The following is a 21,369-nucleotide window of genomic DNA, read 5'->3' as shown; positions in this document are numbered from 1 at the left end:
AAAGTACAAAACATAGGGACTAAGACTAGGAGGTAATCCTAAATTCAGTAGGGATACTCTTAACCACAGAGGGAGAGCTAGGTTTGGGGCTTTGTTGGCAACTTCTGGTGGCTATGATGTTGCTAGTATAAAATCTAACCCCTCGTTGGAAAATCAGAGTTGAAGTTTATAAAGTGTCTCCCTGCTCTTTTGGGTGAGGGATTGGTTGCTAAAGAATCTGCATGTATTATACAGGCTTTTCAACCAACAGCAATATGCTTAGTCTACCACTGTGCCCCTGCTGGCACAGATGAGACTAGTCCAACTCTGCCAACAGCTGCCACTTACAGCTAAAAATTGAAAGAGTGGCAGCAGATAAAAGAGAGGGGGAAAAGGTATTGGGCACGGGAGGATGAAAATGGAAGGGATGGGTGGCATTTACATTCATGACTTCAGTGGAGAGTTTTCAAGTGCATAGCCACCAAAATATTTTTCTGCCTCTCATCTTTAGTTACTGACCCACCCTCATCACTCTTCAAGCCAAATGACAGTGAAGATGGCCACAGATCTTGTTCTTCCACCTCCTCTTACAGCTGACCAAGCATGGGTGGGGACCTGGCTACTTTCAGGAGTGAAGTGAGACGTGCTGAAAGTCACTTTCCCCTGGTACAAAATATATTGTTCACTCACATGAAATCAAAACTAAAACCTCCTCATTAAAGTTATTCCTTTGGGACAAGGCATTGAAGGTTCCTATTAAAATGCAACTGTGTTATCTAAAAGGAGAAACACCTAGTGCCTGGCAAAGAGTAGAGGTTCTTTAAATGTGGCATTTTTAATATTAAATTTTCACTGCCTGCCATTAGAACCTTAGTAAAGATTATCTCCTGGGCCTTTTGAGGAGCTACAATGGAAAGATTTTAATGTGGAACATTGGCTTAGACTTGATAGCAGAGTCTGAAGTTATGTGGAATATGAGGAGAGAGGAAGATGACAGCATGAGGAAACTTGGGGGACAAGAGGGCACTTTTAGCAGGTGAGAAAGAGGGAAGGGAGTTTGCAAATTAACATTTATTGATTTTTCTCTGAGGCAGGCACTGAATTAGATGCTTTCATATCAATTATCTTACTTAATTTTCACAATTGCCTTATAAAGAAAGATATTAATATTCCCATTTTGAAGATGAGAGAACTGGGGTTCAGATTAACAAAGTTGTTCAAGGTCACACACTGCCTGTATGTGATGGGACTTAGACTTGAACCTGGACGTGTATGCCTCCTAAGCCCATGTTCCTGAATAATGCTATGTCCCTGTCTACATTTGGCAGGGGGTGACCAACCTTATCTCTGCTACCCGCTTTGCCCTAATGCTTCTTCCACTGAAAAGATGAGTCTCCTCAGACTCTCATGTTTCTCCTTCACTCCTGTCCATGAAATAGCAAAATGGAGACAAAAGATTTCTGTGGGTGGTGGGTGGGAGGAAACTATGCATTATCAGAATGAATAGAAATTCGGGAAGGGCCTAGAACAATTTTTCTGATTTGAAGCCATTTTGTTCCATTGTTCCAGGCTCCAGCCTAAGTCTTGCCAAATCCAAAGTTCTGGAGTAATTGATATACTAGCTGGGCTCCAGGGTCCTTCTATCCCCTGTATATTCCCAATTGTATCCCCAATGTATATCAGTTCGCTTTACACTGGCAGGAAAGTTCATGTTCCACTTAGACCAGCAGGAGAGGATATGAAAAGGAAAATAGCAGGTGTGGGGAGGATAAAACCCATGCCTTCTACAGTAACCGTAAAGTAAAAGTGAAAAACGTAAGAGATAAAGAGGATTCTTTTTCCTCATTGCAGGAGAAAGGGGCTAGGGAGAGGGGTCGATAGCCCAGGAGGTTCATCCGCAACATGCTATGGAAAAGGCCACCCGTCACCGAAATCTGGTCGGTACTGTAGGACTTCATATGTTCTTTGCTCGCCTTAGAGCAGAGGGGAAGAAGAGTCAGAAAGAATTGATAACCTCTGAGGTCATCACTCAGGGACCTAGGCTGCTAAGTCCAGAGGCAACACCAAGGGAGCAATGCAGCTAGGTACAGTTTTCTCCAACCTCAACTTTCAATCCCCACCCCCAGACCAGCTCATTCCCACACCTCCCTCCTCCTTGGTCAGTGAGCCTGAGCGTCCTTTTCATTAACCTTTTAGTTACTACCTCCACGCACATACTTTTTCCTACGCCCTCCAAAGAAGTCAGCCCCATACTGCCCATCACTGCCCAGCACCGCCCACCCGATGCCGCCGCAAGCCGGCCTCAGCACTAGTTTAAGGGGAGGGACACGCCTCCCAAAGCTGCGGGGATGGGGGTGGGGGTTGCTCACTCGCCCTCGGATCTCTGCTGTAAAAGCGGAGCGGCAGAGACCGGGCATGCGCAGCATCTTTGGGCGCATTGTGATGGGAACTGCTTCTCTGAGACTCTACAAAGACTCTGGAGTAACCACTAATGGCCCTCCTAAGGCCCCCCTTCTTTAAGACAGACACACGAACACAGAGGGAATGCAGTTTTTTTTTTTTTGTTTTTTTTTTTTTGTTTGTTTTTTTGAAGGGTGGGAGGAAGTTGCAGCTTAAAAGGTTGATCCACGTTAGGAGTGGTGTATTTCTATTGATCCCATCTTCCGTGTCGACAAATGCCAGCGCCTAGGCTTTGCAGTCCGGGGCTGCAGTTTGCAGTAGAGCTAAGCGGTGTGCGGCTTTAATTCCACGTCAGATCAACTTTGATCAATATCCCCCTACCGGCCCAATTGGAAGAGCCCAATTCACCGGCACTGAGCCTTTTCGCTCTTTCCTTCCCCCCCGCCCCCCCCCCCTCTTTAGACCTACCATCTTTTGCGGGGGGGACGCGGGGAGAGTCTCAGATTGTCTTGATAATTTATTCTTTCATTCTCTTTCTTTTGCTTCTCTATTTTTGTTTTTCGGTGTTTTGCTTGTTTTGTTCTGTGTTTTAGGTTTTTATTCTCTCTCTCTCTCTCTCTCTCTCTCTCTCTCTCTCTCTCTCTTTCATCATAGGGAGAGGAATCGCTTTGGCAAACCCAGCTTGCAGCCAATGAACCCGCCTTCCAGATTGGTGTGAAGACAGAAGTGAGGTGGGGGGAAGGGAGGGGGTGTGAGAGATCCTGGGAGTGAGAGGGAGAGAGAGGGAGCAAGAAAGGAAGAGAGAGAGAGCGAGAGAGAGAGAGCGAATAAGAGAGAGAGTAAGAGAGAGAGAAGAAGAAGAAGAGGAAGAAGAGGAGGCGGCGACAGCGGAGGAGGAGGAGGACTAGTGTGGGGTGGAAAGGAAGAGTGAGCGAGAGCAAGTTAAGGGGAGGGGGTGTAAGAGCCAACGAATTCTTTTTCTTTTTCTATTATTATTTTGACGACTCCTGAGTTGCGCCCATGCTCTTGTCAGCTTCGTTTTAGGCGTAGCATGGCCAGGCAGAAGAAAATGGGGCAAAACGTGCTCCGGGCGGTCTTCTTTTTAGTCCTGGGGCTTTTGGGTCATTCTCACGGAGGATTCCCCAACACCATCAGCATAGGCAGCGCAAGCGACAGTCGGCTCAACTATTCTCCCTCACCTGGAGACCACTGCCCTGGCAGGGCTTTCGCTGCGGGGTCCCCGGCCCAGGCGGGCTGGCCTGGGGAAGGGGGGACTGGGCCGGGGACCCCAGTGAGATGGTGCGGGGCGGGGGGCGGGGCGGGGGGAATCTGAGCCTCAAAGAGGTGGCTGGTCTGAAGAACCTCTGGGACAAGAGAGGGGTCTCCTGGGGATAGTGGGGGTAAAATGCTAGGTTTTCCGAGCTGAGAGGAGCACCGGAGGCGAGCAGGAGGCTGGGATGCTGCAAGGGGGTTAAGAGTCGATGTTTTTCAGCTCGCTGCTCTGGACTTTGCCATGGCGTGCGTGCAGCTCCTGGAAGTTGTCCCAGGGTGGCCTGACTGTCCTGGCCGCCGCACCAGGCGCAACCTTCCGCCCTCCGGTGCTCAGTCCGGGGTCTCCGGCTGTCGGGAGACAGGCTGGTGCTGGGGGAAGTGGAGCCCACTTTGGATCTCCCAGACCCGGGCAGCAGCCGGAGTCGGTGGTGGATGGGGTAGGAGGCGGAGGTGAGACAAGGGGGTTAGACAAGGAGCTGAGCGGGCAAGCAGCGAAGTCACGCAGACCACGAATTCATGAATTGCCGCTGTGTCTGTCTGCAGCCTGGCTCCTGGGCTCCTGGAGGGAGTTATCTTGGCTTCTGTCTGTATTTACAAGTCTAGAAGTTAGAATTTTTGCCATTACTGAACCAGCCCCCTGTATTGTCACGGGTGAGGGTGGCTATGGGGAACGGGTTGGGGTAGCAGGGGGAACAATATTGTTTTTCTTCCCAACCTTTCCCTTCACACAAGGAAAAGATGACCAGCTGTGCGGATGGGGAGGGGGGGTGGGGGGCGACTAGAAAAAAAAGAAGGCTTCCGCCTAAGAAAGAACCAAGTCTCACTCTTGGTTCCATCGTCCTAACCCAAAACAGCCCCCTCTTCTCCCTTTTCTCTAGCCTCTTCTTTTCAGTCTAGAAAATCCAGGTTTCTCTTGGCCAAAATCTGAGTTCACAAGTCTTGAAAGACACACAGGTTGAATATCAATCCTCAATCCCATATCCCAGTAGCATTGAGAGGTATCCGGTATCTATATTGTTCCCCAATTTCTAAATGGCCCTAGGGTGGGGGAACACAAGCCAAATCTCCGTTCCCTTTGCTTATAGGTGGACTTTTCATGAGAAACACAGTGCAGGAGCACAGCGCTTTCCGCTTTGCCGTGCAGTTATACAACACCAACCAGAACACCACCGAGAAGCCCTTCCATTTGAATTACCATGTAGATCACTTGGATTCCTCCAATAGTTTTTCTGTGACAAATGCTTGTAAGTAGATCTGCTTTTCCTCCCTTTGGGACGTTGGGGACCTCATTTGCATCTTTCTTGTGGCACTTAGGGTCTGTGTGTGTGCTGGGAGATGACTGCCTCAGTAGATATTTTAGGGGCTCTGATCCATCCGGTTTCATGCTGCATAAATCAACTCCAAAGGATACTGCTGAGGGGCTTAAGACAGTAGGAAAAACTCAAGACAGTGGGCAAAAGTCTGCTCCAAATAGTGTTTGATGCAAAAGTTTCATTTTCCTCCCTGCTAACCTAGTGTGTTCCTTCTCCAACTCTCTCTCTCTCTCTTTTTTTTTTAACTGGGGAAAAAAAAGAAAGAAAAAAATAGCATGGTTGTTCAGAGAAATTTCTTCAGATGAGATTAAAAAAAGAATCAGCAGCTTCTTGATTGAGTCAATTCAGGATGTACATCACTTGACTGTTAAAGCTAGTGCCTGGCTGTAGGAACGAGCTGAATTTGACAATTGCCTAATGTGTAGGAAGCAAATATGAGAAATTCTGCAAACAAGTGACCTTGAGGGGCAGAACAGGCTGGGTTCCCTGGCCTCTTTCTGTCCTCAAATATTACCTTACTTACTGAGAGAGCTCTGATAGGAACTGATAAGACTACAAACTGATTGCAAGTGATGAATGCCTAGCGAACTGAGGGGAAGGGAGAAAATGGTGATCAGGTGATGATTTGGAAAACTAGTTCTGCCTCCCCTAGTGTTGTTCACCCCCATGATTGTTAAGGACAACACAGTTCTTAATTTAGAGCAAGGAGGGGGCAGGAGGAGAGGAGGCTTGGAGCAGGAAAACTGAATATGGAAAGAGAAGTAATTCAGCCCCAAAGCCGGTTCTGAAATCCTTAGCCGTACCCCGTGATTATTCCTCTGAAAAGGGGACATTTTGTAAAATACAACCAAAGGAACCTAAATGGCTAATAGCCTGTTGGACATATGGTTTTACTTGAATGGAATGTTTCGTGAGAAAGACTGAGAATTCTTCATGTAAGCTTATTTCACTAAAAGTTTTCACAACAATGAGGCTGAATATGGTATAAAATATGCTTTGCTTTCATGGCTGATGTAGTTTGGAATTTGGGTTTTTTTCCCTTTCTCTTCCAAGGGAGAAATGATGTTTATGTTTGGATGGGTGAAACTTTGTGTATGACTTTCTTTAAATCCTTCTGCCTCAAAGGATACATGGTTTCCAGAAACCATCGAAAGGGTCTCTCTCCAAGGGCACAGATTCCTTGGCTTTGAAGACTTGGGCCAAGGGGTTGGGGGGGTGATATACTCTGCAAGAAATATGACAGTTATCAGCTTTAAGAAAATTTTAGCTGAAGATACAGATCCTTATATGAACATGTTCTGAGATACTCCATATTTGACTTTCTTTGGCTTTCTGACATTGACAAAAATAGGAATTTATTAATTCCAGCTAAGTGTGAAAGTTACGAAATATCTGTCTATACTTTGCATCTTATTTTGGTAATCCCAGCCTGTCTCCACAGCATTTACAACACACATCTGACTCTTAATCCTGCAGCACTGTGATCTTGTCAAGAGGCTGAATCTCAAATGCAGCTTCCTAAATATCAATTAGAACAGATTTAAAACTAAATACATTAAACTACCAGGGTTTATTATCATTAATAACAAATAATATTTATTTCAACTCCCTTCAGTGTCTTTTCACTGATGAGAACTGGGATAAGAGAACCATTTGGTTTCTCAGAAATGATTGATTTCCAAGGTTTTTGGTCCTGTTCTTATGGTCAAACCAGATTGACACCCACCAGCCCTAGACTATCGGAACCCCACTCAAGAAGCAATCAGAAATGATTCTTGCCATGTGAAAATCTCAGGTTTAGGAAAAGGCAATAAGTCATCCATATTGGTATTGAGTTGCCTTATTGCCTTACCTCTCAGGGCAATAAGAGAACAACCATGGGAAAGGAAAAGAAATTGATGAAAATCCCTCACCGTAAATTCATAGCATTTCCACTTACGAGGTTGGGTTGTGGCTAGGGGCTTGAGAGTTTGGGAGAAGGAGTGTGGCTCACTGGGCAACAAGAAAAAAAACGAAAACGTGACCTTGCCCTTAGTTATGTCAAATACACATGTATGCATGCACAGACATACGCAGGAAAAACAGCTAGAAAAACCAGTGTTGTGTATCTAGCTGCCTGTTGCTTTCTCTGAAGACAGAGGAGGAAAGCTGTCATCTTCTCTGGTCCCTGAAACAGACATCTCTGAATGTCACAATCATTGAATGGGGGCCAGAACTCAAAGCTGTCTCCAGGCAGCTGCTGCCTGGTAGCTTAGTATGAGAAAGATGATTCGTCTAACCATAGTCTTTGAATGCAGAAACCAATGATTTCAAGGGGCCAAAGAAGCCCTGGAGGTGTTTCTCATTTCTGCCCCTGGGTTTGATTGTTCTTTTTCTTGTGGAAGTGGAGATCAAATATTTCCAACTGGCATGAAATTCTAGTTCAGTGCTGGAGCCTGACAGGTGACCCCCAGGTTCCACTCCTCCAATTGATCGCCCTGATTGTGCAAAGAAAAATCTCTGTATCCTCTGGCCTGCCCTTCTCTGGAGACCTAGGGAGAATTCCAGAAAACCACAGATGAGTCTCAATCTGGCCAACCACCTCTCCTATCTGGTTCAATATGGAATGAGCTGCAAAAATTAAAGAAACTTTCCCTTATTCCTAGGCAAAATTCCTAGTTTCAACTTTCCTTAGCACTAGAATTGATCTCTTCTCATGATCTTTCCTGCACCCTCAATCCTGAGGCAGGCACACACTTTCTAGGGTGTAGGTGTGCAGGTAAACGAATATACAAAGAATAAACAAAGGGTAATTCCTTCATTTTTGTGTCCCTGTTCTCCGTTCTCCCTCCGCATTACCCACCCCTACAACCTCTGACAACCTATTTGAAAAGTTTCCTTGTGATGAATCCCAGGCATCAGTTATTTAAAGACTCTTCTTCATCAGAAACCAATTCTTTTGCACAACCCCCAAGAGGTTTGCTTAAGACAGACTCCAACTGTATTCCATGTCTTACAAGGCCAATAAGAGCCGCACTGGCTTTGAAAGGTGGTTAATTTGGGATCTCAGCTCAGAGATGGATTGAAGTTTATCTAAGAGACTCACCTGATTTGAAGCACATGTTCCCATTTCATGGGAATTTATAGAGTTTGCTGCCTTACTTTTTAACTTAGCTAGATAACCCCAGAACCAAGAATGGTGTGAATATTTTGACTTCAGGATACATACATTCATAGACACACAATCAGTATATATGAAAAGAGATGTATACACATGTAAGTTACATGTTTGTTCTTTAGAAAACAGATTTGATAGTCCTAAGGCTTTGGGGGCAGGGATATGGAAACACCAAGGGATTGATGTGTCCCATTGTGTGGCTTTGCTGTCCTGGTTCCTCAGGAAACGTTGCCGATTCCCTTGAAGTCCCCTCCTGTGTCTTGCTGCTGTGCACTTGTAGTGCACTCCACACTACACCGCCCCAGCCTCTGCAGTGTCAGCTCATTAGCACACAGATCTCATATTCCCTCTCCGCACTGTCATTGCAAAAATTGCTGTTGTACACCTTTACAGCCAACAAATGTGCTTGTGGATTACGCACTGTTTGCAAGAAGCAGGGAAAAGGCAAATGTAACCTTAAAGGTTATTCACCATGGAATTGTGCTCTAAATGCATTGGCTTAAATAAAAATCTGTTGATGGAGGCACAATGGTGATGGTGGGATTGAGAATAGGACTTAGGAGTGCAGGCTCTAATGGAGTCCCAAGTAAAATTCCTTTTGCTGGCTAAACCTAACCCATCAGATGCAAATTTTTATTCCATTAATTTTTTTCAAGCCATTTGAAATATACCTGCTGAGAACACACTCCTTTTATAACTGAGCGCGTTTCACTACCAAATATACTTAGCTGAGACAGGTTTCTTTCTCTTTCCTACAGAGTCACAATCTAATTATCTAATTATTCTAATTGCCAAAATCAATTTAACTATTCATGTCCATTTGGGAAGGAAATGTCTCCCTTGATCCTATTCTTTGCAGTTTGGTGGGTTTTGTTTTGTCTTGGTTTGGCTTTGGTGTCTGTCCTTTCCATGTAAGATTTGGAAACCAGGTGAAGACTCCTGGGATCAAGATCAAGGCTCCTTCCTTTAAACAGATTTTGCCATACTACCCAACATTGACTGCTCTGGCTCCACTCCCTCCCTCACTCCCCTTCTTCCCTGCCTTTGTGCCTTTGCTGCTCTCCCTCTCTCCTCTGTCTGCTGGCCAGCCTTCAGTAAGCTTGCCGGCTTAGCTCACTTCTCAGCCAGTCTGGCTTAGCCCCCTAAAGCACAAAGACGTTGCCTTAGTGGTGCCAGTCAAAAATTTAAGTCATCTTTTTACAAGGTTTATTATGGTTTTTAAAATTTATTTTTCACAGGGCGGGGGAGGGAAGAAGCTGATGCTGTTCATTTGGGCCATAAAAATAGATGGCAATCAGCAGGCTGTAAAGGTGAGCTTCCTGCAAAGTGTATTACCTCCCCTAGAAGGCAGCTTCCTATTGATCTACTAAATCAGGGGGGAGAGCAGCAAGAAGGATTTGAAGGAAAGGAATAAGGGGAATTATTTTGTTCCCCATCTACATTTACTGCAAAATGGGCCATGGTTTTTCTTCCTCTCTGCAATTTTAACTTTTTTCCCTAAAATGAAACTAGTTTTTCACATTTTCCTACTTCTGCCCCTACAGAGGTAATTTCCTTAATTCTGCATTTCCCTCCCTAGTCCCTAAGATTGAGTGATAATAGTGGAGGATCGATGAGCTTTTTGTTATGTTTTTGGCTCCTGATGTATTTTTAAATTTCATTGTTATGGGTAGTCAGAGGTGATTGGCTGGTTTCATTTTAACAGATTGAAAAATAAATGACGCTCCTGAGGCATCATTATTTGTCTTCCTTTGTGGATAAGAGATTTGTCATTTTTACACAGTTGGTTTAAGGATTAAATGATGGCATAGATTTTAAGAGAGGGTCAGAATTTTAGAAGATAGAATTCCATAACTTTGGGGGAGACTAATAAACATGCTTATCCAGATGATTTCCCTATCAACGTCTTAAATAGAGACTGCAAAACAAATTTGAAGGACCTTTCATAAAACCATCTATCTTCAATGAAGGTCAAGCAAATAATCTGTATACTTTACCTGCTCCATTAAAAAATCAAGTTTTGACTTTATTCCTTTGGCTTTGTTATTTTGAGTCTTATTAGATAAAATATCCACAGGAGGGTGCAATTAAAACCCCAGGTGGGGGTGATAGGTATTCTTTAGCAGCACTGTGGGAGTTGTGCAGACAAAAGGAATTCCCTCCAGCTTGGTAGTTGCTCAGAAACTGTCTGGGCTCCAGATACAGAGCTACAGATAGCCTCAACCTGTGTGGGATGAGCCTTGAGCTAAGGCAGCAGCCCCTAAAAAGGGTCAGTCCTTGCCAAAGGTTAACATGGACAGAAATTGTCTTCCCCATATTTCTATGTCTTCCATTGCCATTATTTTCTTCTCTTGCTCTATCCGTCCAGTTTGTCTCACTCCCTTTTGCTGGTCTCTAACTGCCTACTCACTGACCAGCCCCTGATTCTGGCATCCCATCCACACTAAACTTACCTAGGGACTATTTTCTACCCTAGACTTTTCCAGACCTAATTCCCAGACCTTCTCCTTCTCCACCAGAATATCTCTATTCTTGGTCCATTCTCCAAGGATGTAGAATGCAGTAGGGCCTGCACTCTACTTTGGGGGTGACAGCTTTATATCTAATATAGGTATATATTTCATACATATGAAAGTATCAGATAAATGGTAAAGGGTTAATATATGTAACAGGGGGAGTATTTGCTTTAAATCTAGGGACTATGGGAAACATACTGCCTCAATTTCAAGGAAAGATACTTAAATAGGAGTGTTTCTGGGTATTATTCACAGAGTGACCGTCCACTCTACCCAAACTAAAGGTCAGCTGGCTTTGGTCATAGAAGACTTTTACAGGCCAAAGTAGAAGTCTAACTGCACATAGTAGGTTGGGTGTAAGTACACCCGAGGCATAGCCAGGTTCAACTTCTTCATGTTGAATCTAAAAGCCTTTGGGGGTAATTTGGGAAGCTGCTAAAGTTCATAGGTATTTATTTTATTAAAGAGGCTGTTGTGGAGTCTGAACTTGCCTATGTGGGCACTGTCAGGAGATGCACTGGCACAGAAGGAAGGTTATAGGAGAGGATAAGGGTGGGAGAGAAGCTGTGTTTCCAGCTGTAAGTTTCCTTTCCCTGGGATGGTATGTGGAATGCCATATTTAAGAGGTAACATCTATCTCACAGTCACTAAATGGTACCTCTGGAGGTATTTGGAAGCATAGTTAAGCAGTATCTCCTCCTCCCTCCATCCTTCCCTTACCTTGTCTCAAACATACACTCTGGCCTCCCTCCCAGTAGAAATAACCAGCATAGTCTCTTCTGGATTTCCAGTTGGTCATTGGTCACAGAAGTGTTTACATCCCATGCTCTATCTGGACTTCCCTGTTCCTCAGTTCCCAACTGTCACTGGCTTCTTAAGCAATTATCCTCAACACAACCATCATTTGATCTTATTTGGAGGGTGCAGGGGAACAAGGATAAGAATAAGGAGAGGAAACACAGCTGGTAATGATCCCTCAACCCTATGAGGCACAATTCAGTGTAGAACAGCACTTCTTAATTTTTCATGTGCACACCAATGACCTAGGAATCTTGCTAAAACAAAGATTCTGATTCACTAGGTCTGTGATGGTGCCCAAGAATTTGCATTTTTAGCAAGCTCCCAGGTGATGCCAATGCTTCTGGTTCTGGAACCACACTTTTAGTAAGAAGAGCCCAGAGCAAGGAGACTGTGATCATTAAAGGAAAAGGCTCTCGCAGACAAGCTCTTATCCATGTTTGTATCTTCTTGCCCTCCAAAGAAGGTTCTGCAAGAGACACATTTGGCTCATTCTTACTCAAGTATGTATCTGTCACATTCCCAACAAGCCCGTGTCTATTTCAGCCAGGTCTGTAGATGGCATTACTAGATATCTGATGATAGCATTTAGAGTTGTTTTATTGTAGGAATGTGGAGTGGGGACTGAAAGGCAGGTTCAGGGAGGAAGTAGATCATGAGCCCGGGTGACAGTGTCTTGGCTTCTTGCCACACCCCAAAGTGCCCCTTTTAGAAACAACCTGCTCAAGAGAGCGAAGGTTGGCGTGCAGTTCCAACTCCCTTTCCACTTTGCTTCTCTGGGTCAAGGCATGCCAGAAGGAGGCATGTAACATCTGCTCCTCAGCTGTCTGACTTCCCTTAAACAGGGTTAGAAACAAGAAGTACAACACAACCTGAATTCTCTCTGGTTCCCTAAGAGGCTGAAAAATTTACTCCATTTTCAAGGCCTGTGCCAGGCACACATTGATGGGAGGGAAGGGAAGTAATGTCACTTTCTAGCAGACCTGAGGTGAGAACTGCTCCAGGGAAGTCATTAAAAACTTACCCAGTGTCATTTGAGTACCGCAAAATAGCAAAATTCCCCGGAAAAATTGCCCCCCAACAGTGTGCCATTAGTCTGAAATTCCACAAATTCGTTTATTTGTATTACTGCACTGAAAGCCTGTGCCAAAATGCAAGTGTGCTATCTGGAAGGGAATAAATTAAATCCTTATCAGTCATTAATACTTCAACCAGAATTCTCTGTTCAGATTACCACCTGTTACCTTGCAGGATCCTCCAAGGGGGCTTTCCAAGACAGATAAATGACCCAGAACAAGATACCTGCCCAAGGAAGTGAGGCACCAAATGGACTGTGGGCATTCAGAGGGGCGCTGGTAGACTCTTGAGGATAAGGAAGATTCCCTCAAATACACTTCACCTATTTTTCAACATTTGACCTTCTCCATGGATAAATTCTGGTACTTTATTCACTAAGATTTTAGTTATCTTTAACTATTTTAGTTGCCTTTGACTGAAGTCGTACCCTTCTGATGGTAGTGGGCCTGCTGCCTGTTCTGTGTGTGGTGTTTGCTGCAATAGGTGATTTCAGCTTCAGGATTTTCCACAGTTACTGTGGAAAATTTTCAGAGATAAAATCAGTTTGTGATGAGGGGTGGTGAGAATTTTTTTTAAGGTTTTAAAAATTGCTGTGATCAAAAATAATTCCCTCTCAATTATCCATGATTGGATGAACTACCTTGCCAATTACTCATTGCAACCAGGGCCCTCATCTTTGTAGCTCCCCAGAAAGGGGTCAAGCCACAGGCGATAAATGAGATGGGAAGGGGTCAGGACCCAGCTCACAGAGGGGTAAGTTCATGGGTGTGGGTACAGGTCTTTGTGTAGGTGAATACCCTTGTACAATTAAGATCAGAAAGGCCATTAATGTCCAAAGTCAGTCAGAACCTGTTACACATTCTCAAATATCCTAGTATGTCATTGCAGTTTCCAAAGCTCCTTGTTCATTTAACAGTGTTTCTTGAATTGGGCCACTTGCTTCAGAATCACCAGAGATGCTTATTAAATATGAATTCCTGGGTCATACCCTAGATGTATTGAATCAGAAAATATCAAGATAAGCATTTTACCAAGGTCTATGGGTGATACTAAATGCATACTTTGTTTAGGAATCATAGGTTTAAAAAGCCCCAGAACTACAGAGATATACAGGTTCAGATTGGATATTTATTGAATACCCACTGAGCACCAGGTATTATGCCAGGCACTTTCACATATGTTACTTCTCTATGTAACTGAGGTGCTATTGGCCTATGCAAGCATTAGAGAATTTGGCTTTCAGGCTGGAAATCTAAGACTTGGAAGAACTAAGAGACTAACCTCAAGTCATAGTCTCTGAGGGAAATGAAACAAAATGGTCTTTGAGATGGTAAGTAGAGACAAAGGAATTATTTTCATTTTGACAATGCTTCTTCCTTTCTTTGCTTATTAGCTAATGATTCGTCCTCAGACATGCTCTGAACTAGATGTCATGGCAAATGCCAACCCACTTATTAAAAATAAATTTATTACAATCAGTTCATATAGCAATCAATATGCCCTCTTCCCCATCCTTGCTATCAACAAATTTAAAACCAGAGCTAAAATAATAACAGTTACCATTTATTAAACCCGTACCACATGGAAGGCACTCTGCTAAGCATTTTACATGCTTTATCTCATGGAATCATCACAATATTGCTACAAGCGAGGAACTCTCATCCCCATTTTCTAAAAGAGGAATCATAGGTAGTTCAAAATGTATAAGCAACTAGCTCAAGGTCACACAACTAGCTAAGTAGTGGAGCCAGGATTAGACCTGAGATCTTCCTGTCTCTAGAGCCTGAATCAATTTCAACTTGGGTTGAAATTTCAAATGCATATAGGGGCTATGCTGACCACATAAATGTGGTAGGTAATTGGACCAGGTGTGTTATAATAGGGAATGGTGGGGCCTATGGCAATCCAGAGAGTCCATGCTTCTGCCTGAAGACATTCAAATTCAATTTTCTTAAACCACTATGGGACAAACAAAGTGCCTGCAACAGGACCTAGAGGGACTGGGAGTGGAAAGTCCACGTTTCTGACCTCTGCACTATACTATACACCTCCTTTTAGCAGCTAGGTTACTGGTTGAGGGAAGTTCTATTAACTGGTAGTTATAACTACTGAGAACAGCAGAGAGAAAAGCTCTTCTCAGTAAAAACTCTATTTTGACTTTCTTCTTATAGTGTGCCATCAAAGTATCTCAATATGGTAGAATTTTTTCTCCTTTGTGGAAATACTTGTGGTCCCATGTACATATACTGTATATCTAGTAGCTTTTCATGACTGAGTGCCAGCTCGACTCTAACTAACCTTCCCCCAGGCAATGCGGAGGCCCTCAGCAAGGTCAGAATGCTGGCACAAGGTCATTAATAAGCGCTCAGCAGATCAGAAGAGGTGCATCACCATTGGCGGGGGAAGGACTGTGCTTTGGGACAACTTCTTAGGTTCTAGAACATGCAAACCCCAGGCCCACAACTGGGAGGCCACTGGGTCAAGTAAGGCTATGTCAACAGTCACTCAAGGTAGGAACTTCCCATATACTCTGAGAAAGAGGCTCATCAACTTTAGACCAGGGTCTAAAATAGAGATGTAATAGTTGTCTGGAGTTGTAAACTAACCTAACCCAATCTGGTCATTCACAATCATTAGGTACTTTTTGTTGGATGTTAATAGCCTGCCATAGTTAAAGTGAGGCTATAGATCTTCTCCCCATTAACCTCACTACCAGCTATAACAGCAAGACTCAGACAATATTTTACTTCTCATTAAAATAATAGCAAATAGACATAAAATAATTGGATATCCTGTTCTGTAGACTCAGTCAAGTTCAGCTACCTTTGCTTCTAGGTGCTCCAACAGCACCTTGCATGAAGGTTTACTTGAGGTACACAAGACAACATTCTAGTAGCAGGATTCTACTAACCAAAAGTCCCCATCAGTGGCTGTCCACAAGACAATTTACAAATTGAACCTACAGTACCATTTTCTTTAAGGGATAATATTATAGAGTTTATTAGATGCTTATATTTTCTTTATGCTAATTTGGGAACTCCTCTACCATATTTCTAGCCAGTCTACATATGTCGAACACTATTAATTTCACCAACAAGAAGTTTAATGTTAATTAACAAAGCCTCTGGTGCTCATTGGAGATAAACTCCTAAGGTGATTATTAGAATCATTTCTTGATTAGAATTCTTTAAATGCTGAATAACTATTCCTTGTCTATGTATTTCCAAATGAGGGTAACTGACCACCCCTACGGTATAGATTAAGACTAAGTGACCCATATATACACTACACAATTTATGTTGAAGTCTTATGAAATAAACTATAGGTAACAGAACATTTGAGATACCATGTTTCCTATGGCCTTGGAAAACAATAAAAGTTGTAAGAGCAATAGGAGGGTGGTGGAATGAAAAATGAGACAGAACGTAGGAGATCTGGGTTCCAGTCTCAGCTCTGATATCCACTGCCTGGATGACCTTGGGTAAATCACACCTATCTCTGGCTCTAGTTTTTATCATTTGTAAACTAGGGAGGTTCTTCTGGATGATGTTTGTGACTTCCATCTTTGACATTCTATCGGCCGGGCGTCGTAGTTCATGCCTCTAATCCCAGCACTCTGGGAGACCAAGGTCGGAGGATCACCTGAGGTCAGGAATTCAAGATCAGTCTGGTCAACATTGTAAAACCCCATCTCTACTAAAAATACAAAACTTAGCCAGGCGTGGTGGTGTGTGCCTGTAGTCCCAGCTACTCAGGAGTCTGAGGCAGGAGAATCACTTGAACCCAGGAGACGGAGGTTGCGGTGAGCTGAGATCGTGCCACTGCACTCCAGACTGGGACACAGCGAGACTCCATCTCAAAAAAAAAAAAAAAAAAGACATTCTGTCATTAATTTTTGTCCAATTCTTACCATCTGATTTCATTTCTTACTGAGAAAAGACCATCCAAAATGAAGCGCCTCAAATTCTATATGTAGAAATTCCTCTTCATATTCATCTACTCTCTGCCTTTATGAGAGCCTGTGATAAAAAAAAATATTGAATCCTTGAAATCAATGGTTAGTATTTCAGCCAGTTGTGGCTTATCCTTGCACATCCCAACTCTTCCACTTACTAGCTGTGAGACCTTGGGCAAGTTACTTAACTTCATTGTACCGCAGATTCCCCAGTTATAAAGTGGTGATAATAATAGTTCCTACCTCATAGGATTGCTGAGAGTTTTAAATAAAATAATTCACAAATGCATGTAAAGCACTTAGATCAGTGCCAGGGCCATCAGTGAGCTTTCTTCATGGGCCCTGGAATCAAGAGCCCAAGAGAGGCCCTCCATACTGTTCATTCTCCTCTAGAGCAGGCACTGCCCTGGCACACAAATGGCACATACCTATTTCTAGCAGTTGATAATCCTTTTAGTCTCTTGCCATTCATATGATGAAAGCTCAACAGAGATGCATTTCTGGAACATCTCTGGGTCTAGGCAATTTTTCCACTAAATATCACAGCCTCTTGCAAGCATTCAGTATACTTTCTGCAAGAGCTACTAAATGCATTTTAATCTTGGCTCTCTTACTAGCCATATGACTGTGAGCAAATTACAGAACCTCTGTTAGCCTCAGTTCCGTCATCTGTTTAATGAGAATAAATATAATAGTAACTATATTATAAAGTTGTTGTGAAGATTGGGATCATCCACATAAAATATTGACCATAATGTCTAACATATGCATTCAACATATAAACACAGAGTACCAAAGTGGTTGGTAAGGAATAGAATTAGTCGGAACCAAACTGTGGAAGATATTCTTCCCATCTGTAACTATCCCCAAATCCCTTCAAACTAACCTATATGCCCTGTGAATCTGTAGCTGAAAAGAAGCTGAATGAGATCACCTTTGAATACCCACAATGCTGCCTTGGGCATAAGAGGTTTGCTTGCGGACAAAAAAAAAAAAAAAAAAGTGGAGAAAGAAAGAATTTACTTGATACCTAAAAAAAACCAGGGCACACATACCACTAAGCCTAATCATGCCACCACTAAGCGAAATTGTCCAGAAGGACACGATCCCTTCTGATATTTTTTTTTTCTCTAAACTGGATATGATTTGGGTAAAGCAGCATGGATAGTAATATGATAACCTTAGCACTTGCTGGCTCTAAGGAAAGAATAATCTTTCTTCAAATGTGACCTCTATTTTAATGTTTTTAAAGTGGGAGAGTGGAAGAGTGGATCCCAGATCCTGGATCCTGATCCTGCACTCAGACTAGGAAAAATGTAGTTCCAACTGGGCTCTCCCAGCCATGAGTTTTCTGAGTTTTTTAAATTAAGGCTGATGTGTGAGTGGAAGTTAAGAATGTATAAGTTTGAGTGGATGTATTTTTTTCTTTTGATGGTGCTTGCCTAAATCAGATTGAAAATAGCAAAGGAAGGAGATATGGAAAAGATTAAAAGAGAAATTTTGCTAATGTGATTTTTCAGCATTGTAGTCTCTAGTCTCTTCAGAGCAAAGTTTAACTAGCTGATTCTATAAGCATAGATTCATGAGAAGGGATCCTGCTAAGGACCACCAGGCTTTTTATTCTTTAATTTTTTTTTTTTTTTTTTTTTTTTTTTTTTTTTTTTTTTTTTTTTTTGCTCCCGTCTCTTCTTCTATATTCTGTATCTAACAGCATGCTGTATCCAGCAGGCCAAAACCTGGGTTATGACCAAAGGCAATTTTTAGCCACTTCATTTCCCAGTGTACCCATAATCCATGAGTATCATCTCCTCTTCTTATTTCCTATTCAAGCCTATCCCTATATTTTCATGTGGAATCACTGATCTTTTTTCAGATGAAGAGACTGAAGAGGAGGAACAGAGATGCTCAGTGATGAGCCCAAGGTTACACAGCTAATTGATAACTGAGCTGAGGTTGTAATGCAGGTTTTCCAACTTTTGGCAGTTCTCTAAGATGTCTTCCCAGCATAATCCTTATTCTCTTAGCTTTCACTGCTGCACAATGACATATATAAAAATGACAACACTGTCAGTTTTAAATATATGGCAGAGAGGAAGAATAAATCCACAGCAAGTTAATTAGAAATACAGTAAAACATGAGTTTCACGGGCCACAATTAATCATATCTTCCATTTAGTGCTTCCAATGTTAACCTGTCATAATTTACCACCCTCTGATCTCTAGTCAAAAATGAGCAAAACAAAGTCTTGAAGTCCTCTTATAGATCACAGACCGTTTGAGCTGGATCAAATCATTTTAATCTAATTACTTCATTTTGTGGATGAGGAAAATAAGAATAAGAAAGGAGAAGAGATTTGCCAAAGGTGATGCAGCTCACTAGTAGCAGAAGTAAGTTGAGAATCTAGACTAACAGATTCTCAGAGTGGGGTCTTTTCCACCATGTTTTGCAGCCTTATCAGCAGAAAACTGTACTAAAGTAACACCACAGGTTTATTACTTTACTACCTTCTGTTATCTCTTTTTCTCTAATTGTCTAATAAGAGAATTGTCTAATTCTCTTATTCTCTAGTAAGTCATATTACCCCTACCTGATTTTTTTAATGTGGAAAACGTTTTTATGATTATAGAATTTAAAATGTAAAATTAATTTCTGCTAATTGTCAACAAACAAAAAACTTCAAAAATATAGAGAAGGAAAATTACCCAGGTAAATTTAAAATCACCCAAAATTAAGTCTTAACATGTGTTCAGATTTGTATCCTGCCTTTTTACTTTATATTATATTGGAAGCATTTGTCCAGACTCTTTGAGTGTTCTTTAAAATTTTGATTTTTAATATTTGTGTTACTGTATCATAGTTATTTTATGACACATATGTACATACAAAACCATTACCCTACGTACATATATTTATATATCTTATATATATACATATAAGTCCTATTATATATGTAAGCCCATATATATATATACACACACACACACAACCATTATACAACTTTATGCATTGAGGTGGATTCTCAATTCACTAAGGCTTACAATTATACCTCAACTTCCTCTAATACCTACATTCTATCACAGATCTGAACACACAGTAAATATGTAATAAATATTTGCTGACTTTTAGCTGTTCTGGTCTTTTTTGGGATGATCATTATTCCTCCACTGGGTAGAGCAACCAAAGTGAGAACTTGACTTTCCATCCTCTTTAAAGCACATGTTATATAACTCAACAGGCAGTATAGCAATGGTGGTTATCATCAGAAGCCAGACTTTCTGACTTCAAATCCTGGATCTATCTCTTTCTCGTTGTAGAGCCTTGGGTGAGGAGCTCAATCCCTCTAAACCTCAGTTTTTCTTTCTGACAAATGGAGAAAATGTTAGTATCCACTGTAGTAAAAATTAAAAAATAAAATATGTGGAAAGTGAACACTCAACAAATAGTAGTTGCCATTATGTTACATTTGCCAAAGGGGAATAAAGCACCAGATTTGGAGTCAAAAAACTTGAGTTCTTGTTCCATCTCTGCTATTATCTAGCCCTATGGCCTTGCATGAGTTATTTTAGTAGTCCGTGTCTCAGTTTCTTCATCTACAAAATGGAGATAGCAATTATTGAGCTGTATAGCTTATAGGGATGTTATGAAGATCAAATGAGAGAATAAATGTGAAAGCCCTTTGAAAACTATGAAGTAAAGTATAATTGTTAAGTATATAAAGGTAGATGTAACATGATTGTTGTATGGTAGGACTGGAGATGCAGAGGGTGCCGGAGACTAGGCTGAATACAGTGAGCCTGGGAAGATAATTTTAAAATAAAATTCTTTGTATTGGAAATATAGACTGTTACAGACAGAAGGGACCTTAGCGATCATCTAGTCCGTCATCTTAATGTTATATTTAAGAAAAAAGATTCAAAGAGGAGAGAGCTCAAAGTCACAAAGCCAGTCCAGAAATGAAACTAGAATTCATGTCTCTTGATTTCCCAAACACATTCCTAAAGCAATCACTGCAGATCCTTATTTGTTGACCTTCATCAAAAAAAAAAAAAAAAGTAGTAACAAAAAAAAAAAATATACAGTTGTGGCATCCATGTTGGTAGTAACTGATTATTTGGGGTTTTATCACAAGGATAAGCCACATGTAGCATAGCTTTGTTGTATTTTTACCAACTTCATTCCAGGTGAGGGAAAGTAAAGGTGCAGGAAGGTGATGGGTAGGGGGAGGATTCAGTCAGGGCAAATGACCTCAGACTTGGCCAGATTCCCAAGAGATTGCTGTCATCCCCAGCAATGACCACTGCAGCACATGGTCTTTCTTTGATTATTAATATCTATCTTTGCAGTCAGTCCTCAGTTATGTGTTTTTGGAAAACTTGGTATAGTAGATGAAATTATCAGTTGCTTAAAAATATAAATGCCAATTGTTTGATTCAAGTAAATTGATTACAGTCAGAGGACTATTCATATTTTATGCCGGCATGCATACAGCCCACGTCAGGCAAGGGCTGCATCACCGATGGCAGCTCAGATATCACTGCATTCCCTGAATTATATCCTGTCAGGTACTCAGTAAATATATGTGTAGGATACTTTCATCTTTACATTTTTTTTAGCTGAGATGAGAGCACATAAACATTTCTATCTGACAACCTTTTCAACTTCAACAGCACAGAAGGTTATTTTTAAAAGAAACAAGAAAAGAGTTTTTCAATAGCAAGCTCCAAAGGTGACTAAAAATGCCATCCAACAAGGCAGACCATTAAGAAATGTAGTGTGAAATGTGTTAATACAATAAACTCATCTGTGGTCTCACTAGTCTTAGCTCCCCAGAATTTTGGCTGCCTTCCCCAGCTGCCACTGTGGCCTGGACAGTGTACATCAAGATTCACCCTCTTCCCTCA

General features: G+C 41.9%; 1 protein-coding gene across 5 annotated transcripts in view; it reads left to right on the top strand.

The window, feature by feature from the left end:
- Positions 1 to 2,604: 2,604 nt before the first annotated feature.
- The window catches only part of GRIA3 (glutamate ionotropic receptor AMPA type subunit 3), a 312,783-nt gene continuing 294,018 nt past the window's right edge, over positions 2,605 to 21,369 (top strand). For 3 of the 5 annotated variants that reach the window (XM_017954348.2, XM_009198218.3, XM_003918237.4), the window contains exons 1-2: positions 3,123 to 3,539; positions 4,737 to 4,895. In XM_017954348.2, the coding sequence (XP_017809837.1) occupies positions 3,431 to 3,539; positions 4,737 to 4,895 (268 nt within the window). In that variant the 5' untranslated portion in view covers positions 3,123 to 3,430. The other 2 variants (XM_017954349.3, XM_009198217.4) reach the window with 2 other exon arrangements.

The sequence above is a fragment of the Papio anubis genome, chromosome X, assembly GCF_008728515.1.
Source record: "Papio anubis isolate 15944 chromosome X, Panubis1.0, whole genome shotgun sequence".
Taxonomy (NCBI): Eukaryota; Metazoa; Chordata; class Mammalia; order Primates; family Cercopithecidae; genus Papio; species Papio anubis.
Note: the sequence above shows the minus strand (reverse complement) of the source record. Positions and strands in the feature narration are given on the sequence as shown.